The sequence below is a fragment of the Phalacrocorax aristotelis genome, chromosome 2, assembly GCF_949628215.1.
Source record: "Phalacrocorax aristotelis chromosome 2, bGulAri2.1, whole genome shotgun sequence".
NCBI lineage: Eukaryota > Metazoa > Chordata > Aves > Suliformes > Phalacrocoracidae > Phalacrocorax > Phalacrocorax aristotelis.
Genome location: NC_134277.1, coordinates 148,722,937 through 148,748,144, shown reverse-complemented (window position 1 = coordinate 148,748,144; position 25,208 = coordinate 148,722,937). Strand labels below are relative to the sequence as shown.

Here is a 25,208-nt window from a genome sequence, read left to right as displayed (position 1 = left end):
CTGCTTCAGGGCGGTTAAAAGGACAGACACAGATTGGTATTAAAGCTTATTCTCTGTCTTTATCTCCCATCCTCCATCAGATACTTTAGAGGTGCGTACTAGCAGCAGCTGTGCTTGCCCTACCCCCGGTTAGTCTGCGCACACCATAGTCAGCCATCTTCTCCAGCCAAAAAATAAGCACAGAAGTGCATATTGTTGCCTTCTAAAATGTATTCTTAGTGCCTTGCTTTCTCAATTACTTATTTTTTTAAGCAAAACTTGTGTCAGAATCTACTTACAACTTAGTTAAAAATTCTCTTTTCTAGGCAGAGATGACCTAGTCAGAGAATCCCCACCTCTTCCCATTGCTTGTACAACCTCCTGTGCCCTGTATGCACAGGGAACAAGCCTCTGGCACAGAATTTGCTGTCTTCACTCATCTGTCACAAGGTAAGAAATCCCTACAACCCATGAATTCAGGAATAACAGCATCCACACCACAGCGGATGGAGGAGGTATTCACTGAAGCTCTGAGCTGGACACAAGAACCACATGTACCTCCTCCTCCCACCCACCTTGCCTTCCAGCAGGCGTAAGCTTTTCTTCATTGAAGCACTATTGCCTTCTACTGCATATTTACCTTGCACGCTTGTCCCAGAGGAATTCCACTGTACATAAAGTGTACAAAAAATGGAATTTGAGAAGTGCTGTTAACTGAACTGACAATTTTCACACTAGCTTTATTAACAGGAGGACACAATTTTTTTCCAGTTATACTGCCCGTGCAACAGGTATACGGTATGAGGGATTTTTTTTCTCCTAACTGCAGGAAGTAAAATAATTTCTGGTAGAAATACAAATTAAGTCACTTACTTGTATTGGTAAATCAGTCCCCTGTGTTCACAACACCAGCCTGCATAAGGAAGGAGCAGCGTGCCCCACTGTTGTGCAGTGATGCCACTGCAGAGCTGTAAATGGGCACAGTAGCACGGGATACTGCAAGTGACAAGAAGTCCACTTCAGCTGTAACTTGTGCTCCACCATCGCGTACGCTACCAGGGGTACATTTAGAGTAGCAGGTCATCCATAACTGGTCATTTTCTTCTGTACAGGTCAACACGGTCTCCTATGGAAAATTGTGAAGTATTTATAAATACTTCTAGAAAAAAGCAAAAGCAGACATTCTTTATCAGGCAGGCAACAAAGGGTTCTTTAAAACTGTTTAATTACATGTTTCAGGTAAGCACAGACAATACAGTGATTTCCCGTCGCTGAGTATTTACATTCTTTTCCCTAGGCTTGAGCTGTTCATTGAGAGTGTCTTTCAATCAACATCCTTGCTCAATCACTTCCGCTGCAAAGAAGGGTGCTGGAATAGAACTATTGCAGGAAACATCATTCCATCAAGGCATGATTTTCTGTGGATTTTTTTCTCCTTTAGGAACCGCCTACTAGCAGTTCAAGGTATTTTGGGAGAATCCTGGCTTCCAAGATGACCTGAAGAATGCACTGAAACCAAGCAGTGTGTTGAAGTCCTAGAAATGCTTAAATCAATACCAATATGTGTGTTGTAGAGCTGAAATTCTCTTTTTCGCTGGCACTGCTGCTGACGCCTGGTTTCTGTTAAGACAGTTTTACACCAATTTTGTTTTGTTCCTTTTTCATTAGCCTTTGAGCCTCTTTCTCCATTTTCTTTCGTTGTTGTTCTGCTGCTCTTTTTTCCCTTTCTGCTATCTTCTGTTGTCTGTAATTAAAGAAAACATGAATTGCTAAATAACAGGAATCCAGTTTTCAGCACAGTCATACCTTAAGCTCCTGTGAATAAATAGGTTATAACTAATAAAAGCAGAGCTTCAGTCTACTGTAGTTAGGCTCAGAACAGTTACTGTTATTGTGCTGAAGTCCTTTCTTCAGATTAATCTAGTCTTAAGCAGTAATATTTGTTCAAATATTTTACAGTCTAAAAGCCACTCAATTCTCAAAGATTCAGAGTAAGTGAATCAGTGAGTGTATGACAGTTATAAGGCCTAGAGCTATTTAGGGGGGAAAAAAAATAATAAATCTATCTGATGCTTTGAGTAGCAAGATTACCCGTCTTTTCAAATTCACCCCAAAACAGTTTGAATTGTCTAGGACACCGACTTGTGTCCCCACTTCCCCTCACAGAGGCATCGGCAGCTATCCTCTTTGTAATGCAAGTACTACAAACATTTTCGTCATGATTGGATGAGATAACTTCTAATATTCCCTTTCACATGTTCCAGATCTGTGTTGTACTCTATTATTCAGTACAAATACAAATAATAGCCTTTAAGGAAATAAAAAAAAAATTTAAGAAGTCTTCAATTGTGTATCCTTTTGGCGTTATTTATCACTACTATAAACCCCAAGACATCACTATATGCTAGCTCAAAGAATCTGTCTACAGAAAAAGGTTTCCTATTTCAATGAATACGTAGCTGACCAGAGCGAAGGACAAAACACAAAATTCACTCATTTTATTCCCCCACTTCAGCTAAAACACATCATTGAGTGGCACAGGGGCAACAAGGACCTATACTCCAAGTGGCACACTGCAGCTCTCTCCTGTATTGTGTAAGTAGTAGAAGAATGGTGCAATGAGGTCACTCCTGCTTCAGACTTTATTAGATAGCTTATTAGATATGAAAAGTTTTCTAAGTTGCTTGCAAGAGGACTTTGAACATAAAAATTAAGCTTCATTAACTTGAAAAGTTGAAATCTAACACAGATTCAGTAAGAATAAAGAATTGCTTATTAAAAGAGAACACAGAATTCTAACTGACAAGGCAGTAAGGACTTAACTTTCAGTGTATCTCAATTACCTGCGCACATCCACTTAAGCGCGCAAAACACACAGCATTAAAAACTATCATCACCTGAAGCAATCTTCTCTGGTAGATTCCAACTATGGACAAACTGGGTACACAAACCAAAAGTACTTCAGGTACAAAGACTATGTATTATCTTTGTATTAGACAGGAGAGGGACTACGCTGATTTAATACCTTCATGGTTTCCCTTGACTGTTTTTTAATGGCTACAAGTTTTTCTGTACTCTGTTAAGCTGCTCTGCTGTCTGTCACAGGACAATGAAATTAGCCACTCACATCAGGATCTACCTCCCAAGTTAATGGAATCCCAAACTTTTTTTTTCTTTTGCGATCACAACCTGCTATTCTACATTCCACCAGAAAGCCAGAGAGGTGACAGTCTAGCATATGCAGAGTAGTAATACTTGCCACTTTAGAGTAGCAGATTTTCTTATATTTCCCACACCTCTGAACTGATGCAGAAAAGTTATATGTACACCAGCCAGCATGAAGAGACAGCAGAGTTCTAAAAAGCCACATGAGGTGTCAAGCAATGCTGCTATTCATTTGCAATTCTGAAGCGACGAAAGTCAGAGCAGATCATGCTTCTTTTCCCCCTTAAAACACCCACAATGCAGAACTCTGCACAGAGAAGTCGTTTCCATGCCCTCTACTGGACGCGTAATTTTATTGGACTTCAACGATGCCCAGATGAGAAGAGACCTTTATATCACCTCAGACAGAGGAATTGAAGTCACCAAAAACCATAAGTAGCTTATCAAAGTGATTACCCTTTCACTGCTCTTTTACTTGGTCATAGTTCAAAACATTGATTTCTATCCAAAGTTCCTGCATGTTTGTTTTCAATGTAAAGTTAGTAAAGTTACTAGTTTTCAGGCTTAGAAAGGTTTAATTTCTCAATAAAGGAAGAGCCTATGATGGACTACAGCCATATCTGACTCACTTTTTCTGGGTTCCAAAGCAAGGAGTTCAGCAGAGTTTGGATGGGATGATGTAAGCTGTTTAAACCAGGAAAGTATTCATTCCTGATGTCAACCTTGCTTTGCATTCCTAACACAAGCTGTCTCCAAAAAAACCTAAACCTCTCTCATTGGTTAGCAGACCACTAATTATAATCAGAATACTGTTAGCAGACATTCTTATTCCAGCGTGTTTTTATTTACTGCATACATATTGAATAACTGTAATAAGACTGATTTAATACCATTTGGTCTTTTACTTAAACACAATTAAAAATGCACCAGTGCTTAGCTTAACTGTTCCCACTGGGAAAAAAACTTCATTGGTATTAGAAAGTCTAAAGGTGCAAATAGGTATCTACAATTTGCAGAAGAAACCAAGTTCTAGCTAACTTCAATTAACTGAAAATCTAGTTCATCATCCACTACACTGACTCATCCCTGACTGGAAAATTTCAGTGCACCCCAGCCCAGAACCTGCTGGGGAATGGGGAAAAAAGCAAGACTACAGAAACTTCTCAGGTGCTAGTAGCCTGCTCCTCAGCACTGCCTTACAGCATGCTTCCAGGAAGCATTTGGCTTACTACACATGCTTATTTCAACTGTTACACATGTGCATTAAATCACCAGAGAGGAGGCCACAGGATACAGTCTTCTCTGCTATTTAGCAGGCCACAGCCCATTTTTGCATGGTGGATCAGCACTCCACTACTACAGAAAAATTATTCCAGTCTAAGACACTTCTGAATACTTATTGAGCACCAACAGGTACCCAGACACAGCTGGATAAGGGAGATCCTTACTTTTTGTGCACACTCATTTCATTCTCAATAAGCACTGCTGGAGTACAGTCAGCACTGTTGAGGGTAACAGTGACCTTGCCCCGCATTTAGCAGTCTGAAATCTTCAGATCATTTTGTAGACCAAGATGCAGTTTTCCAGCATTAAGAGACTCCAGATTTCCTTACTACAGTCTGTTGAAAAAAGCCAGGCCTGTCAAGTACTACACTTAAGTTTTATGTTAAACGTCAGACATTAATTACACCACAGATGTCCACTGCAAGAGAAACTGCAAACCCAGAAGGTATTTCCTATCAATCCTGCTAAAAATCAGCCAGCACCTTCCTCAATTACAGAAAAACATTGTAATTTGATGTGTCATGAATAAAACAAAGGTTTTACTTCACACAGCTGGGATACAGCTTACACAATGACCAGTTGTACTGAGGGTGGCTATTCATAGCTGGCCACGCAGCATGTAATCCAGACAGCTACAGATAGAATCATAGAACTGTTAAGGCTGGAAAAGACCCTTAAGATCATCGAGTCCAACCACTAACCTGTCACTACCAAGTCCACCATTAAACCATATCCTCAAGCACCACATCTACCCTTCTTTTAAATACCTCCAGGCATGGAGACTCAAACACTTCCCTGGGCAGCCTATTCCAATACTTGACAACCCTTTCAGTGAAGAAGTTTTTTTTTCTAATATCCAACCTAAACCTCCCCTGACGCAGCTTGAGGCCATTTCCTTTCATCCTATCGCTTGTTACTTGGAAGAAAAGACCAACACCCATCTCACTACAACCTCCTTTCAGGCAGTTGTAGAGAGCGATAAGGTCTCCCCTCAGCCTCCTCTTCTCCAGGCTAAACAACCCCAGCTCCATCAGCCGTTCCTCATAAGGCCTGCTCTCCAGATCCTTCACCAGCTTTGTTGCCCTTCTCTGGACATGCTCCAGCACCTCGATGTCATTCTTGTAGTGAGGGGCCCAAAACCACACACAGTACTCGAGGTGCGGCCTCACCAGTGCCGAGCACAGGGGCACGATCACCTACCTGCTCCTGCTGGCCATGCTATTCCTGATACAAGCCAGGATGTTGTTGGCCTTCTTGGCCACCTGAGCACACTGCTGGCTCATGTTCAGCTGGCTGTCAACCAACACCCCCAGGTCCTTTTCCTCCAGGCAACTCTCCAGCCACTCCTCCCCAAGCCTGTAGTGTTGCATGGGGTTGTTGCAACCCAAGTGCAGGACCTGGCATTGGCCTTGTTAAACCTTATACAATTGACCTTGGCCCATCGATCCAGCCTGTCCAGGTCCCTCTGTAGGGCCTTCCTACCCTTGAGCAGATAAACACTTCCACCCAATTTGGCATCATCTGCAAACTTACTGAGGGCGCACTCAATCCCCTCATCCAGATCATCAGTGAAGACACTGAACAGGACCGGCCCCAACACCGAGCCCTGGGGAACCCTGCTTGTGACCAGCCACCAACTGAATTTGACTCCATTCACCACAACTCTCTGGGCTTGGCCATCCAGCCAGTTTTTAACCCAGCCAAGAGTACACTTGTCCAAGCCATGAGCTACCAGCTTCTCCAGGAGAATGCTGTGGGAGACAGTGTCAAAGAACTTACTAAAGTCCAGGTAGACAATGTCCACAGCCTTCCCCTCATCCACTAAGCGGCTCACCTTATCATAGAAGGAGACCAGGTTAGTGAGGCAGGACCCCTTTCATAAACCCATGCTGGCTGAGCCTGATCCCCTGGGTGTCCTGCATGTGCTGCGTAATGGCAGTCAAGATGATCTGCCCCATGACCTTTCCCGGCTCCAAGATCAGGCTGACAGGCCTGTAGTTCCCCAGATGCTCCTTCCAACCCTTCTTATAGAGGGGCATCACATTTTCTAGTTTCCAGTCATCTGGGACCTCCCCGGTTGACCAGGACTGCTGGTAAATGACAGAGAGTGACTCAGCGAGCTCCTCTGCCAGCTCCCTCAGTATCCTCAAGTGGATCCCATCCGGCCCCATGGACTTGTGAACATCCAGGTGAAGGAGCAGGTCAGTGACTGCTACCTCTTCAACAGCTGGGACTTCATTCTGCATACTATCTCCACCTCCCAGCACAGGGGCCTGGCAACCCTGAGGATGACCAGTCTGACTATTAAAGACTGAGGCAAAGAAGGCATTAAGTACCTCAGCCTTCTCCTCATCTGTCGTGGCAAGGTTACCTTCCGCATCCAACAAAGGAGGGAGGTTGTCCCTGGCCCTCCTTTTGTCACTGATATATTTATAAAAACATTTTTTGTTATCTTTAACAGCAGTGACCAGTTTAAGTTCCAACTGGGCCTTCGCCTTTCTAATGTTTTCCCTGCATAACCTCACAACATCCTTGTAGTCATCCAGAGTCACCTGCCCCTTCTTCCAAAGGCGGTAAGCTCTCTTTTTCTTGAGTTCCAGCCAAAGCTCCCTATTCAGCCAAGCCGGTCTTCTCCCCCACCTGCTCGACTTACAGCACATGGGGACAGCCTGCTCCTGCGCCTTTGAGACTTCCTTCTTTAATAACATCCAGCCTTCCTGGACTCCTTTGCTCTTCAGGACTGCCTCCCAAGGGACTCTGTTAACCAGACTCCTTAACAATCCAAAGTCTGCCCTTCTGAAGTTCAGTGTAGCAGTTTTGCTGACCCCCTTCCTTACTTCTCCAAGAATTGAAAACTCTTATGTCATGGTTGCTGAGCCCAAGACAGCCTCCGACCACCACATCACCCACCAGGCTTTCTCTGTTCGTAAACAGCAGGTCCAGTGGGGCACCTCCCCTGGTTGGCTCGCTCACCAGCTGTGTCAGGAAGTTGTCTCCCACACACTCCAGGAACCTCTGAGACTGCTTTCTCTCTGCTGTGTTGTATTTCCAGCAGGTATCTGGTAAGTTGAAGTCTCCCATGAGAACAAGGGCTAGTCCTGATCATGTTCTTTCTATTTCCTTGAAATATTTGGACACATATGCATCCCTTATAAAACAAGTAAAGTCCAATAATCTTTAGTGGGGCCAGGAAGGAACTGTATGAAAACTAACCACTTGAGCTGAAGCCTTTCAGGAGTAAAGATGCCATGCTGAAATCTTTAGAACAGCTTCAACCAAGTAAGATGACATTTTGAAAAACAGAGTTTGTGGGAAAACCCTACTGCTATCGCCACATAAGGGATCTCTTACTATGTATTCTAGAGCATGAACCTGACAACTGGCAGGCAATATACCTTTGACCATCCTGGGAATATCCACTGCACAAGTTTTACACTCCAGAAATAAGCCGACATCTGCACACACCAGCTATTTGTAGTAGCTAATTTGTGTAAGACAAGTCCCTGCTTCCAGAAGTTTGAGGACCTCTTTTCATAGTCCTAAAAATATTTGTAATGGAATGTGGTAAGGAGTAAGTAAAGTACAATGCAACCTCTGAAGTTAGCAAAAGTAGTTGTTTAATTTCTCAGTTCAAAAAAAAAAAAAGCAGTATTTTTCACTGTCTTTAATTTTCTTTGGATTAAGTCTCAGTAGATTGCACTTTAGAGATTAAAGATCTTACTGAGCCTACTGATACTCTTTACAGGAATAGGTACTATCCTTGGCATAAAATCAGCCCAAAGGCACATAATTCGTATCACAAAGCTTGTACTTCTGTGATATGTTAGTGAAAGTCAAGACCTGAAGCAGTTTAAGTGCTGAAGTTTAATTTAAAAAAAAAAAAAAAACAAACCACAAAACAAACAGAAAAACCCCAAGATATTGATGAGAAGGTACACATAGAGGTATCTGATTACGTTTACAAGTTTATGAAAATATTTGCATTACAGGCCTATTCTCACTCAGTAAGCTGCTGCAGAGCAAGACTGACAAAATTAGAATTGGTTGAATTTATTATCTATCATTAATGTATCAAAAGTGTGCTGGTGACTTCCTTCTTGTCTTATCCTACTGGTTGAAAAAGTAAATTTTCCCAAATATTACAATAAGTAGTTGACCAGAATAGTTTTTTTTAAAAAAAAAAACCTTTTTCCCCCTTTAAAGATTCACAGTTCTGGAATGATTTTTTAATATATCTTGTCCTTATTTCACATTATCACTATTGTCCCACTGAAGCCACGTGTTTGTGATTTTGTGAGTAAAATGAGAGCAGTTTAGGAAGCTGGAGCCATCTGAGGCAGGTTATCTGATGGTGTAGCAATCAAAGTTTGATAAAACCTTGAAATGAAACAGGTTAACGTAAGTAACCGACAATTCGCAACATTGCGGGTGATTAGCTTAAGCTCAACCTGCACCTCTTTACCCTTCATACTCCTTCCACACGCTCTTAAGAGGGAAAAAAAAATGGAACAGATTAATTAGTCATGCTAATTTTGTGCAAGACGCTGATCTTACATTCAAGACTTACCAGCTAGTTTAGTTAAGTTAGCAAGAAAAGCATGGTTCCTATGGGGATTCCAAGAACACACTTCCCACTTCACCTACTCTCCTGAACTATTTTTACTTTACAGGACACGGTTACAATCCTTTTTATAACGGACATCCAGTGGTATTTTACTTAATCAAGTTGAAACGTGTTATCTGTACACAATAAATTGTTATGTTTGGGAGGGCACTGTTGGCTTTGGGGGCGGAGGGTTGATGTGTTTTTCTAATGTTCCAGTGATTCTCAGATCTCCCCCACTACCTCATCTACTACACTGATTAGATCCAAAATGTATTCTGCCAAGTACCAGTTACATAGAGATTAGATGCACAAATATAATTTGTCTTTTTTCTTTTTCAAAATTCAAAATACTTTGTCTAACAATTCTTAGCACTTATCAGAACGGTGTTACAACAAACTTGTATCTGATTTTTTACATGTAAAAGTTTACATGTTGTTACATTATTTTCAGTTACCTAAGAACCTCTTCGGCCTGCCAGGCAGCATCTTCCTCTTCTTCCCAGGCATTAGTATTTTCTTGCCAAGTATCCAAGTCTCCCAATTCAGGCTGAAACAAAAGAAGAGGAGCTCTAAACACATGGAAAAATTAGACAAAACACTTTTGATTTTAACCCTGATGCTTCAGACTTCCAAAACTATTTGAGATATGAAAGTACTTCTCAGCTTATTGTCTATGCATTTTCCCCTGCTCTAATACTGACATTTTCTGGTTCATTGTTCGAGGGTTATTTTGATTCTATTGGAGAGTAACAAAGGAAGGAAGGAAGCACTGGAGTGCATTTTTAGGAAGGAGGAGATAAGCCGAGCAGATGAATTGAGTAGATAGTGTAAAAGATTTCTGGAAGTTGCACAGACAAACCACATGTTTGTGTGTCCGATATCACTTGAGTCCTGCTTTTACTCACTAGAAGTCCCTTCCTGAATTGTTTTGATTATGGACAGTCTAAGGAAGTGGTATGACCATTCTGTACTGCTTTCTGCCTAGGCCCTTTTGTGCACTATGGTAGTCAACACAGAAGCACTGCTGAAGAAGGCAAAGGAGAAGAAAGAGCATCTCCCTCTAAACAGCCAGGCTGATAGGTAACTAGACTATTTTTTCAAGTGCCAAAGAGCAAAAATCAGGAGACTGTTAGAATACAATCCCTACAGAAAGGAAGGGAGAAGCAGGAAGGGAAAAAAGGGTCCAAGATAAGAAAGCAAAAGTAATCAAGAGGCTTTCAAGAAAAAAAAAAAGTGCCTTTTACTCTTGCTAGGAACTTACAGTGCAGAATCCAAAAAAAAATTTATACTTGCAAGTCTTCTAAAGCAATGCACTATACAAGTGTTTGGAAGCCCCTTATCTTTTTATCACTGATCTGTTAGTTTCTCAGTAGAATAAATTAGTTAAAATTAGACTATTTCATTGCTTTGAACCAAATACTCAATTTTAAAACAATTTACATTATTCCACAACTGCTCCCCACAAAGCAGACCTTAGGCAGACTATTCTTTCTCCTACAGAACAGTCATTTAACTGTCAAGTACAAGATCATTACACAGAGCATACTTACAGACTGGTGAATAAATGGAATATCTTGTGTAGCTGCTAATCTGCTAGAGAATCCTGTGTTTCCCTCTGGAATCCCAAAATTTAAAGGCTCTCGTTTTTTAATAACTATCTGAAAATATTCAAAAAAAGGAACGAAAAGTGGTAAGTCAAAGCACTGCAGACTCCTTGGTGATCATATAACTCTCTGCCTGTGAAGGTACAGCTACACAACACCGCACCGTGTGTCAAACTTGTTCAGGTTTTAGAAGCCATACAGCCAAATGAACTGATAAGAGAAGTGAAATGCAAAAGACACAAGAACTCCCTCCTCCCCCCACTAGCTTTTTCTTAAGTCACATGGAAACCTATTAGTGGATCAAGGCAGAGAAAGGGCAAAGAATCACAGATCAAATAGCCACCTCTCCCTGTACTCATATAAGCTACCAATTACACAACGTATTCCGCGGAGGAATCCTGCCTCAGTGACAGGTCACTCTAAGATACTGCTCTTGAGGATAGAGCTGTCTGCACAGCAATACTGCTTTGGAACATGAGCTCTCTTAGCTAACCCAATAGCATAGCTGTGCAGGCAATTTAAGTTTCAACAGCTGAAATGTAATTCACTATCACATCAACTGGTAGGGCTCTGTACTGATTTGGCTAAAAAACATGCACTAACGCTTCTCCTAAAAGGCTTGTTAGCAAATTTAATCAGTTGCCAATATCAGGTATCCCTTACCTGTCTTGACCTCGAGGTACGAGCTTACTTGCTTATTTTGTTTAGCCTACTTCAAGGCTCTCCTGCTTCCAAAAGAGGTAGATTCACAGTTCCACTGACTGCACACATACTAGCACCAATGCAAGAATGGAAACAGGACTGGACCATCTCACTTAGAAATGACAGACTCTTTTATATATATACAGATGTTCCATTTCCAAACATTGTAAATATGAGCGATAAGTAGATTCCACGTCAGATTTTGGGGTTCATATTGAGCCCAGGTTCAGTGGAAGTACAAATACAAATTCATATTCATGGGTCGTAACAAGGCTAAGTTAGCAGGAATGTTCTTTAAAGTGCCTCCAGTCATCCCTAGAGATACATTTAAACTAAGCCAGTATACAGTATTCAAACAGCATGGACTCCAGTTTTGTTCTGTACCTGAAGCTCAATCAGGCAAAAAATGTAATTAGATACAAAGGAGAATTCTACCTCTCTTCTAGTCCTCCTCTGCCACCCAGGTTTTGGGAGATCAAAACCCTTAGTAGAATTTAGTCCACAGAATATTGCAGGTCCTGAATGTACAGAAAACTGACCCCAGTATCATCCCCAGTCCATAGGACCACAGGAAGATTCAAGTTAGAAGGGGTCTCGGGGGGTGTGTGTAATCCAACCTCCTCCGAAAAGCACTGCCAGCTCTGAGGTACTCAGAGCTTATCCACATGGGTCTTGAACACTTCCAGAGATGGAGTCTGCACAACCTCTCTGGTAACCTGTTCCAGTGCTTGACTGCCTTCGTTGTAAAAGAGGTTTTCCAATAGACTCAAAGCCCTGCAAGTACCTAGCTAGAAGATTTCCCCATAGAAACAAAACTTGCGTATGTTTAATCAGCATTTATTTACGGTGTTGATGCTCTTGTGGATATGCCCTTCTGTCTCATCTCCATAATGAAAACAGATATTTGAAGAGCAAGGTATTTTGAAACATCAGCTCCCTAATTCCAGCCTGTTGCATTAATGGTAGAGTCTGAGGAGTGGCTAGGGGGAGATCCCACTGTTGAGTCACCAGGTTCAGACAGGACCCCCTTGCTTTCTAAACTCCTTCTCCAAGAGGAGTCTAGGTGCAGCTAAGTCCAGTCTTAGTCTCAGACTTGGTCAACGGTTTATTTTCTAAGGGTTGTAGAAGTAACCACACATCAGGGTATTTGTTGTTCCTAAGTAATTTGGCAGATGCCCAGGCCGGTTGTGTTCAACAAGAACAATCACAGCTAGATTAATAAATTGCACTATTCATTAAAGCAACAGATACACAGGTTCTTTGGATTACTGGTGATAAGATTGCTGGTTACAAGACACACATAAATACCAACTGTATGAGTACACTGCTAGGCTACAAGTATGCTAAACGAATATGAGGCAACTCTATGCATTGGAGATTTACATGGCGACTCCAATGTCAGAGATTTATTCAAAACAAATATGAAGCAACTAATATGAAGCAACATAATTCTAACATGTTAGTTAAAGTGACTCTACAGAGGTTTCCAATCTTACCCAAAGGCATCCCAGTGCGGGGGAGGAGAGGCTCAGCCCGTCAACTGGTCCCAGAAGTCAGTGGTATCTTCCCTAACACCCTCTTCCTCTTCACACATTTTATACTATTTTTTCATCTTTCAGGTGGAGCTTGAGTGACTCTAGTCATCCATACCTTTATTATGATTGGTGTAAAATTTCCTTGCTTTACTTTTAAAAGTGTAGACTAGAAAAAAATCAAAGCGCATGCCCAGTGAGGGGTGGTCGCACCTTAGAGGCGGGTAACTTTTGGGATGGAGGTGTGTTTTGGTATTGTAATGATATTATAATGAGCAGAAGGACAGCATTTTGTCAAAAGTATGACAGACTTGTTGGCCCAGGGTAGCAAATATGCAGCACACCAGCTCCATGGTACCTCGAGTTTCCATTTATCACAGAGCCTGGCCGCGATGCCTCCACACTGCTCCACCCTCCGGACAACTCCTCTTAGAGTCAGTACACCAAGTTCTCCTGGCATTGCCGACATCTGTGGTTACTAGGGAACTTCCGGGGAATAGATTCCTCACGTATCAGCTGCACTTCACCCTGCCAGCTTCTTCAGTGCTGTACCTTTTCTAAAATCATCAGTTTAATTTCTAAGTCACCTCCAGTGATTATTCCACACAGCCTCCCCAATATCATGGTTACTTGTTTCACCACGTTGTTTTCTGAACCAGCAGTGCTGCTATCTCAAAGTTCAGTAAAGCAGGACATTGAATGTCTCTCTTCAAATAATGGAAAGGTATGAGCATGAGGATCTTAGTGTAGTGATTCCATTTTCAGAATTAAAGTGACTTGAGGGTTCTCACAGAGCCTTCAGACTATTAAATTCTTCATAAATTTCCAGTAACATTTAGACTAAAGATGTAAACATGAACTAGCATCACATTTGGTAAGATCTCAAAGAGTCAGTATTTTTAATTGAACATGTTAGACTAGACAGCAGCACCTATTCTCATTTCAATAGGCAACTTAATTTTACCAGAAGCACCTTCATAAGCTGCCAATTTACTTATAGCCTATTTCAAAGCAAGGAAAACCTTCCATAAGTATAGTTGAAAGTGCAATACCTACTTTTTGAGTTTTTCTTATAGTTGGTGTCATATCTTTGAAGTAGTCAGGTTCCATTTGTTCCAAAGGATTTTGCTGAGCAGCCACATTACCATTGCCACCTTCCACTTTCACACTGGTAGGTGCATCTTCATCCCATGAAGACCAGTCTTCTACTTCCGGCTGAATAGAAGTATATGGTACAAGTTAGTATTATCTGCAAGTAATAATATGCTGTGTTATATGTTGCTAAGATATATACTTAATAGTATATAGCACATAAAATATCATTCTAATATATATACACCAATTCTGTTGTAGGATTGGTATAATAGACAATCACTTAATGGAATCATTAAGTCACCTACCACTTAAGCAAGTACCTGTTTAGGAACAGATGAATAATCCACTGTGGTTGGCAAAGTTATTTGGTCTCCACTTAACTTTCGCCCTCTTCCAGACCTGAAAGAAAAATGTAGGATTCCTCCAAGCTCTGAAAACATGAGCACTAAGTTTAAAAAAAACAAAAAAGGAAGTCTGAGAACAGCACTACTGAAAATAGCAATGGCTAAAACATTAATGCTTAAACTGCCTCAATATTAACTACTGCCAGTAAAAGTCTGCTAAACAAAGGCCTCTTATCATTAAATTAAAGTGGCGTTCACAAGAATTTCAAAGTTCAATTTGCTTTTCAAAATGCAGTGGAAATAGAGGAGAAGCAACTCTAAGAAATATGAAATGGACAAATTAACTGTTATTTGCATGGAGTCAGTTACAATTTTCAGATTGTCCTTGCTTATGAAGAAAACACTATTGATCTACATTTGTTCAAAGATAACCATTTCTACTGTAAGCTGAGAAATCTTTCTATTTGTCTTAGAAGTTAAGCTGCGTCTAAAATAGCTGTCAGAGGTGGTTGACTTGAAAGCCCCTCTAATGCACTTTTTCCTTCAAAGTCTAAACAGATGCAGTACAAGATTATGCAAGTCAAGAGCTTCTGTTCAATACATGTTTCTACTTAAAGAATACTGTTTCAATGAAAGCATTTCAACAACTATATCAAATAATTTTAATTGAAGACAAATACTAATGTATTGCAAATAAACCACCTAGATATTTACTTAACGACAGCATTCAAAGATCACAATAATAATTAAAATATTCTTAGCTGACATTCACTATATTTCAAAACCTTACAACACAAGAGAATGAACATCAAGCTCACGCTCATGTCCTCCCCAAGGAGTGCAAGCTCCTATAGCAAGACAAGTCATGTAATTGACCTTATGCAGCTTGGAAAAGTTAAGTTTCATTGATTACTACTGATGAAAATACAACTGAGAAACTATAATTTGGAGTTCATATCTATTAGTTTTATTATTACAGAACATTCTACCGTCAACTCAGAATAGCTGAATTACTTGCAATACTACCTCTGCTGCATGCTGGTGAGTGATTAGGTATATTTTTCCTACTTTAAGCCCAATAGATTCTTCCTTAGGAAACATCTGGTGCTATCGTAAAATTTTCAAACTTTGCGTAATGAACTCTAGCCCCTTTAGAAACTGTTTCTTTAAGCTGAAAAGCAACATCGTTTAGGGGTAAAGGAAGGTGAAAACACTGTTCCTTCAAACACATTAGAGACTTCTGGTTCTGGCTGACTAGGAAACCCAGGCTTGGAAACATCCTCCTTCAGACCTGTATAACAGACATATCTAATACTATTCTAAGCCATCACTTCTGCCATTATAGATATTTCCCTATTTATATAATCTAAAATACTCCAGCAAGTGGGTTATAACAAACATTCACCTAGCCAAAATGATTACACTGACAAGGGTGAAGGTGGGAGGAAACAGTTTGTCACACAACATGGGACATAGGGCAGCCCTGAGGAAGGCTATGTATCTCTACTTTTTCTACACAGAGAAAAAGATGGTTATAGGAAAAGTTGCTTCACAACCATCACTAGGCAGATGTTGATCACTGCTCTGAATGCCAAATGCCTCAAGAATTCTTGGTTTTGTTTCTCCTTACTAACTAGCAGCCTCCAGACTTCTCAGCTGGAGGAGATAACTGGATATTTTAAACAGAATAAAGATTCATCTCTGTTTATACTTATACTTTTTATTTCCTAGGAACAGTGAATTCAGGCAGGCTGTTTATCAAAAAAAAGTTTTAACTGAAGAGGTGACTAGTACTACAGGTAGGCTTTACGCTGACTAGAAAGATGCACAATCTCTACAGGCACTTGTTTAAATTAGAAATTAATATAAACTGTATGATCTAAATAAGTACTAGTTCGTATTTATTGAAATAAAATGCACATTTAATTAAATCACGTTTGCTGGTTATCAGGCATCCTCATATACAAGGATGCATTACAGGAAAACTTCATCAAGCTAATGTCAGCTGCAAAGCATAAACAGGAGAAACATCTGTAGTAAATGGACTGAACTAATTTGACCCACCGACTTGCTTATGTGAAAGATTTTAAATTTTCAGTCTTTCACCTAATTGTTATTCACAGAAGAAAATGTCTCCTACTTTTCACATCCAAGCAGTTCCTCAGCTGTTCAAGTTCATTCAAAAGTTGAAAAATAGAGGAAAATCCTGTCAGTACACCTACTAAACAATTATCTGCTTATAAAAGCTATCTTAACACTTAGAGAAATGAAAGGTCCACATAATAGACAAGCTGTCAAGTGTTTTGACTTCTTTTAGAACTTGAACAGCAAGTATTCTTAATTCTTAACTAATTTTGAATTCAAATCATGGAACGAAGGCTGACATCAATATAGTTGTACGCAGCATGAAAACTTATCTTTTTAAAGCTTCCCTAGATCTGTAGTGAATTTACCAACCAGTTGAGAGCCACCTCTTATTCTTGGAATAAGTAAAAGTGAACAGGAAATACAGTTATTTTTTGTCTACCACATATTCTGCATATGCTTTAACCACACTGTCAAAGTAGCGGTCATCATACACAAAAGGAGAATACATTTATCTAGATTGCTATTTGTTTATGTAAAACAACATCCTGCAAGAGTGGCAAGAAGCAACAGTAGTTCAGATGACACCACAGTGCTGAGAAGATCTACGCTCAGGCACTCTCCTACTGTACTGGTGAAATCTAATTATAAAATGCTACTAGGTACTACACTGCCACGTTTGTGGGTCTACAACTCAAAAGAACAGTAACTATGACTTTTAAGAGCTAGCAAAAATAAGTCATGATCATTAAAATAAAAAAGAAAAAGCAGTTCCCTTTAATTACTGTCCTACAAACTTGTAAAAGAAATCTTTAATAGGCAGAACAATCTGAAGTTTTGGGCAACTGTTTCTTGACAAAGCAGGAGGAGAATCACATTCATAACGAAAGCCTACTGACTGATGAGTGGGTGAATGCTGCCATTAACTGAACCTCAAAAACCAAAACATCACTTGCCAAGTACTTCTAGAAAATGTGAAGAAAAAAATTTTCTTAAAGTTTGACACACAGAATAGTTTTAAAAGATAACTTTAAAAACCTGTCATAGCTGTTTAGAAAACACTCATTAGAGCTATCGTACCACAAAATGCACTCAGATACACAAAATACAATGCAGAACAACAATATAGACTTTTGAACTCTGAAGGAATACTCAGATTAAAGAATGAATTTGACTTAGTTTTTATCTGTCTTGATTGTTTTGCAATTAGTAAAATCAGAACGGGAAAAAGTGGTGGGTGGGTGTTGGGAAAAGCAAAGAAGTACAAGAACCTGTAATCAAAAAAGAAAAGGTAACCAAATTAAATAAGACATGTTTACCTGCATATTAACTTTTTAATGAAAGAAAGCACTGCTGCCAGGCAAGTACAGATTTTAAAGAGTCGGAACTGTGTTATGGCCATGGTGAGAAACCCTTCCTGCAAAAGAAAGAAAGTTAGATGTAGCAGATTATACACCTTTACATAGTTCTTAAAGCCAATTTCCTTAGTTGCTCATAAGCAAGGAGCATTCTGTGAAACTATGTTAATACAAGAAAAGAGAGGAGGTACCTGGAGCAAAGACACTACCTGCCTACCATCAGGACATTTCACTGATGTAAATAATGCAAGTATCTAATGTATATGACCTTTAAAGAAAGAGCACATGATCATAGGTAAAGTCTCAGTTAAAGACACTCTTAAAGGGGAAGGTGTGGGCAATCAGTTGCAGTGACTGTACAGCTGATCTGTTTTAGACACTAACAATGGCACTGAACACCAGCAATGCAAGGAGAACAGAATAATCATCAGTAAGAAGCTCACGCTTGCCTGAGCAAGTTTTGCGTGTACAAGTTATAAATTTAGTCATTAAGTCAAAATCTAAAACTGGCTGTTTAAGTATAGTTTCAATTTTGATGGAAATGTATGACGAGAGCAAACATTGTTTATTTTGGAACCACTGTCACTGAAAATCATCAGCAAAGACAGACGGTTCATCCTGTGTGCACTATAGCACCAGTTAACCCCTAGATCTATCAATATTCCTATGCCAGCCTGGATCATGCTAGCAAACCCAGCCAAGAAAACCCGATCTTTGGCTGAAGCCAACTGGCAACTGCTTTTCAGTGTCAATTCCATAATCTGGAGAATTTATACTCAGTATACCACATTATTCCAACAGATCCCCTCAAATTGGCACAGACTGAGTCAAAATAATCTGCTGTAATTCAAGGATCCCTTTTCTTTCTTCTACAGGTGGACACTTCAGAGTAAAGAAGAGCTTAGGCTTCACAAATAGGTTTTTGTTATATACATCTACACCTTTAACAACATTTATGTCGTAAGTTTAACATACCTCCTGGTGAGAAGAGAAGGCAGCCCTGTGACATTTTCCTCAGGCCATGAGTATTCCATGGAAGGACAGCTTGATTTCAAATATGCTATGGCATTTAAATCACTTTTTATATTCCAGGCTTTAAGTTAGGAAGAGTCAGGAAGGTGGATCATTAGGTAGGCTGCTCCAATACTGCCCTGAGGATTTTATTAAAAAGTACATAATGGGATTTATGAGCTTCATGGAGCTTAGATTTATTTTTTTATTGGTGCTCATTTGCTAGATAATGTAACTAGTATTTAACACTGAGTAATATAGTACTGGAAATATTGCTTCACATACAGTCCAGGTAAGGAAGTTCTCCTACTGAAAAATCATGCATGGCGGCTATTAAACAAACAGTCCCTTTTACTGTAAAATGGAAGGTTTAAGTCAATGAGTACCCACCAAATTACAGACAGCACTACCAAGCTGTAACTCAGAAGAGAGGCCTCATAAGACACATTTCACCTCTAATTCAACACTAGTGTTGCCTTAAGCTCATTCCATGGGAGACTTAAATGTAGAGAACTTTATACAGAAGTGGATATTAAATGAGCTTTTCATCTAACAGGAATGGGGAACAGCCAAGCTTCCCACAAAGAAGCAAGAACAGCAGACACCATCCAATACATTTAGCTTTTAGCTTTAAAGACAGGTCTATCATTTTGTAGTGAGCTCAAGCACTTCCTTACCTTCTGAAATAAGCAATTTTGACATTATCTAGATGACAGAAAAACACATCAGTCAAGAATTCGAAGGATTCAGAAATAGTGGAAGTTAGTGAAAAAACAGTGGATAGCAACTAGATGGACAAGTCTCTATTCTAAAGGTAGAAATTATGGCAAACCAACACTGAATTGATGAAAGAAATTGTTACTCTTAAAAAAGAGGCAGCTAGAAGCCATCTACCTGGGATTTGAGGTACGAAGAGCAGGTGAACTGCTGAAATGAGAATAAAGGTACATCTTTTCTGAAAGGAAGCTTGTTTAGAAGCTCACTTCACTCTTCTCTACCAGAATTCACTCTTGTATCAGCTTGGGGGGCAGGAGGAAAGGAACAGAAAAGTACTCACCATTAGAAAGAGTTTCCCTGCTGTTTAGCCTACCTAACTGCCACACTGGATAGCCAAAACACATCCTAAACTAAAAAACAAACTACTGATAGAAAAGGTTGTTTAGGAAGTAGCCCTTACTCAAAAACTTCTGCAGACTCAGTACTATTTGTGCCTAACTTCAAAGGACTGGGAAGTTTATCAATAAGTGCAAAACCAAAAGCAAAACAATGTTCAAATGTGTCACACATATATGTATGTACATATATGTGTGTGTAAATATATATAAAATACCCCTGATTTTCAGCTAATCTCCATTTTTTTAAGATATATTACATTGTATACTGTATTGATTTCCCAATATAAACAACTAAAAAGCCAGAATCCACAAGAAGTCTGGCATGCAAGCTTCTGAAGTCCACTGCTGACAAGAGTGGTCACCAGAAGTTAATCCATTTTTCCCCAGGTCACTCCTATACATGCCAGTATCACCAGTATGCCTGTTACCTATTGAACCCTGCAATTGTCATTCCCCACAACAACCAGATAATTTGCCCCTCTCCGCTTTCTATGTGCCATTCAAAAACGTCAGAGTTATGATGAGAGACCCACACCCCACACACAATGTATTTGTGTTGAAGCTGGATTTAATTTCAACTGTGGCAGCACTAGGCCCTTCAAGACAATAAGTACTGTTCTGCCTGCCTCTTCTCTGAACTTTGAGTGCAGTCTTCCTAATTAAGTTAAGCTCTGTACGCTACAACTGTCAAATGCACAACCAGAGTTTTGGCAATAATATGCTATCAGCTAGCCATAGCAATATTAGCAATCCTCCACCTTTAAAAAGTACTTTCATCAATGTATCTAGTTTTCATACTGCTAATTAAGATATGAAGCAGTATATATGCATTACTTTCAGCAATATGCTAAAAGCTGCTTAAAACAGAACCTTGAACCAATTATTGTCTCAAGATTAGGACAAGTCAAGCATTCTCCCCAGTGTCTGAAACTGCACTTGAAGCATCTGCATTATTGCTCTAAGGACAGCACTACCCAAAAAAAAGTTCAAGGTAAGCTAGAGGTTTTGAGTTTTGTTTTGGGGCTTTTGGGGTGATTTCTGCTGGTTTGTTTGTTTAGGTTTAGTTAACCTAAACTTTACTAATTTGAGAAAATTATTTTTCTCAAAGGGAAATAATTTTATACTCTGAAGCAGTTGTATGAATACAAATGTGCATGGAACCTTAAAATTTCCTGAGTTCACTGTAAACTTAATTCACCTGATACCATTATATTTAACTTGTTAAGTGGAACAAAGCATTATTCTTTTCTTATTGTCCATCTTTCTCAAACACTGGAAAGAAGCACAGCCACGGATTTTCCTTATCTCATGAATGGGAACAAGTACTGAACAGCGTAATGCTAAATGGCAGGGCCACAACCTGCTTGCTTCCTTTTCTTCTCTTAGGCCTTTCCCTGACGATCAATCCGAAAAGGATCTACAACTCTATCAGCAGCTGACTATGATACAGGATGGCACAAACACATAATACAAAGTGGCAGCACACCAGCAAGAATCCTAGAACATTTCTTAACAGATAGAGGCAAAGGTGAAACACTGGACTAGAATTCAGAAAATCTGATAGAGTTGTCTGTCAGCCTGATACACCCTAGGGCATATCACACCTCACACCTCAGCTTCCCATTTGTAAAATGGGATAGAGCTTTTCTTTTCCTGTTATTGACATTGCTTCTAACGTATTACATTTGTGAGACTTACTGTCAACATACCTTTTAAGTTTCATCACAACAGATAAAAATAAGGAAATAAATCAGGGCATGTATCCTAATTAATTCTAGCAGTTAATGGAAGAACTTTGTGACACCAAATTTAGCTGTAGTTTGAGTTGCATAGCTCATACCGCCTTCTACTGGTAAAAAGTCCCAGCAGTTGCTCACGTGGAAGATGAGCACTGAAAGGATGAAAGCACTACAGCTGCAAGATGTTAAACACATTAGAGCCAAATCAGAAGAATGAGACAACTTACCCCTGAAAACATTTTATGGATCCATAAAGGAACTATAGTGAAGGGAGGGAAGTTCAGAAGTTTACTGAACTGAAACATTTTTACATTGCTTTCAGCTTGCAGCAGTGGCCTTGTTGGAACTCCTGGCACTTCTGACTTCACTGACACTAGCCAGCAAATTGTCTGCAGAAAGCATGGTCCAGCTGAGCTCGTCAACTACGGTGCAATAAGCAAGACTCTCACTGGCCATCACTGTACACTGAGCACGTTGCCATCTGGAGAAGCACTTCCTCTTTCATACTTAACTGAACACACAAACACCACCTGAACAACATTTCAAGAGACAAAGCTGATTCTAAAATGAAGTCACTTTGTGGCACTAAAATTGCTTTGGAGACTTGTTTTCTCCTAGTGAACTCATCTCCTACTGACATTGAAAAAGATGTCAAAACTCTCATATTATAGAGCTCCTACCTTCCTCTCCTCTGCTCCTCTACAATACCAACCAATCTGTATTGTATAGTTTTCTTTAAATATCACCATCTTTGGAATGGAATTTCTGCCTTGAATTACCAGCGCTTTATGAATTGATTACATTTGCTTTCACATCAGCTCATCTGTGACTCCGGAATAAAGACATGAAGCCATCTTGGAAGCAGTGACTTTAACTTATATTAAACATGGGTAGATAAAAGAGGGCACATAAATCAAGACCAAAAATAACTTGTCTGAAACGGAAAGTTTCCCTGCCAACTACCTATTTATATGAGTAGCCACAAAAAAGCATCACCTTCCTAAAGCAAAATAAGCAGTCCATTTCCTGGTACTGAAGACTAACATGGCCTTGAGTGCTTATACGTGTCAGCACCAAAGCTCCACAAAAGCACTGTGGAACCAGTATGTTTCCAGTAGACCCATATGATTTAGTCCAAAGTTTCAGTAGCAAGGATAGGATTTCTTGAAAGTTCATTCTTCATGAAATTTTACAGGAGTAGAATGGCCATGTCAATCTGAAGATGCCCAAATATGTTTACAGGGAGGTGGAACATTATGAAGGTTAGTAGAGTTTAAAAAACTGTTTATTTTCAAGCACACAAACCCTCCTCCAAATAACATATATTACAAGATGTACAAAGACATTCTGCATTTTCAATTCAGGAACAGCATAGAGTCAGGTACTGAAAGACACAACCAGCATCTCCTGCATTTCGAAGGGAGCAACCACAATTCAGTAGCCTAATGAGGAGGTTCCACTCCCCTCCTACTGGTTGATTTCTGTGTTTGGGGTTTGTTTTTTTTTTTGTTTGGCTGGGGCTTTTTTAATCACTTTATATAGCAACATAACATTGGGAATACTGAAGGGGGGGGAACCCACAACTTACCAGGTCAATGTCTTTACCACTGAGTTTGATAAATGGATTGATTAAAAGGCAATATGACTGCACTTTGAAGCCACGTAACTATGGCATTAGAGACGGGAGCAGAATCCAAAAGGAAGATTTGGAGACATCTCCTCTATCTAACTATAGGTAGGTGGTCAACAGGCACTGTAGTTCCAACAGTAATGTTGCAACTTTCAGTGCAAACACCCTAACTAGGCAGTTGTGAAGTACCTGGAAGAGAATTCTGCTGATCCTTTACAGGAGTGAGCTTAGTCATCCAAGGTGCTCAAATACAGGAAGAGGTTTCACGAGTATCGCAAGCTGCAGATGATGTCAAAATTCAAGAAAGAATGCCTGTCACTCTAACTAAAGGGTGTAAAAATTGGTGCATGCTGGTGATTCCCAAGTTACTCCTAGACACCCAACACTTTGTTACACAACATACAGAGTTTCAATTGTTTTCTAAATGTGCTACTCCTAGAGCCACAAAACCTCTATAGTAAATCCACCTCGTCTCAACCCTTCCTCTCCAAGAAACTGAATATTGTTCCAATCTTGTTAATGTGAACTCTTGAAGCTTTCTGTTCTGAATTAGAATGAGTTCTATTTTTCAAGTCCACGTTAGTTAAAATACAAAGTTTCCGTCCACTGACTAATCACAGTCACTCTTTGACAATTCCTTATCTATATATGCCACTGCCTTCCGAGAAGCAGCATACAGAACAAATACTGAAGTCATGCAATCCCATGATACTACAACTGTGTTCATGTTTGCAAGAAGTTTCTGATATAACGCACTAATTGACATAACTGAGTTCGTAACACTGGAGAAGTTCTCAGGCACAGAACCGAGTTTAAGAGACACCAGGTCTGTTCCAGTCTTTATTAGACATCCTGGAATTAAGTTATCTGTGCTGACATGGAAAACCAAAGATGACAAATTAATACACTCTGTTACTACCACAAAATCATCTTGCAACACCTGCTGTCCTGACAAGCACCAGCTATTTACAATCAAGACACATTACAAGACATGCTGTGCAAGATGGCTTAAAGAAATCTCTACAGGGCACGTCTGCATTTCTAGAGTATTCAGAAGGACTATAAAGCAGCAAACTATACTATTTTTCATTAGGTTTGCAACTGAGGTGCTTACATTGTGAATTCATGGCCATGAACTAGTGCCCCATTAGTCCACAGAACAGCCCAGGCTTGAGTGTTATGAGACTCAGCACTGAAGCCAGATGGTAGCACTTAGGTTTTCTGTGACCCGTTAGAGGTTCTTAAGTCTTTAAGAGCGTACTAAGCAACTTTCACGTTAACTTTTATGCAATTTGTCAGTCAGCACGAACAAAGAAAAATTTTAGACGAGGTAACCCCCGCAGTGTGGTGCCAGAGGCCCGAGAAGCACCAAAAAACCTTAACCCCCAGCCCCAGCTCTGACAGGACGTGCCCCCCTCCCCCCTTTCCCGCAGGGTGCCAGACACCCCAGCCCCGAAGCGCTGCCCACCCGCTCGTCAGCCACCTCACGTTCTTCCCAGCCCGTGGTTCCCCCCCACTCCACCCCAGGAGAGCCCCGGGGGGACCAGCCAGGCAGGGACACAGGGCAGCCGGGGGCACCCCGCCTCCCGGGCGCGGGTGCGGCGGCCACACAGCCCCAGAGCCGGGGAGCTCCCGAGCACGGAGAGGCCGGGGCGGGGGCGCTGCTGAGGGAGAAGCGCGGGAGCCGGCCCCGCGGCGGGAAGGCCGGGGCGGAAGCGGGGCACCCGGTGGCAAAGGACGCGCCCTCCCACTCACCTGTCCCGCGAGGGAGGGCTCTCCGGGGAGCGCGGGGCGCCGGCGGCCGCTCCCGCAGCCTCCGCCCTCGCCGGCCGCCCTTCATTCAAAGCCGGGCGCGCACCGCTGCGCCGCCGCCGCCGCCACCTCCCGCGCCGCCATCTCGGCCTCCCGTCACCCAGGAGACGAGTCCGCCCCTTCCGGCCACGCCTCTTCCCCTCGCGC

The 25,208-nt window shown here is 40.8% G+C and overlaps 1 protein-coding gene across 4 annotated transcripts; it reads right to left on the bottom strand.

Moving 5' to 3' along the window:
• Window positions 1-1,187: 1,187 nt before the first annotated feature.
• On the bottom strand, window positions 1,188-25,191 carry EBAG9 (estrogen receptor binding site associated antigen 9). Of its 4 annotated transcripts, none has more exons than XM_075085622.1 (8): window positions 25,005-25,176; window positions 18,730-18,905; window positions 17,716-17,813; window positions 14,288-14,366; window positions 13,929-14,087; window positions 10,585-10,692; window positions 9,490-9,581; window positions 1,188-1,723 (listed from the first exon to the last, which is right to left on the bottom strand). In XM_075085622.1, exons 3-8 carry the CDS (start codon window positions 17,796-17,798, stop codon window positions 1,603-1,605), a joined length of 642 nt encoding a protein of 213 aa, XP_074941723.1. In that variant the 5' UTR covers window positions 17,799-17,813; window positions 18,730-18,905; window positions 25,005-25,176; the 3' UTR covers window positions 1,188-1,602. The 4 variants fall into 4 exon arrangements, with proteins under 4 accessions (XP_074941723.1, XP_074941725.1, XP_074941722.1 ...); XM_075085624.1 differs by having other exon boundaries at window positions 14,288-14,412; window positions 25,005-25,163; XM_075085621.1 differs by lacking the exon at window positions 18,730-18,905 and having other exon boundaries at window positions 25,005-25,191.
• Between the last annotated feature and the right edge of the window lie 17 nt (window positions 25,192-25,208).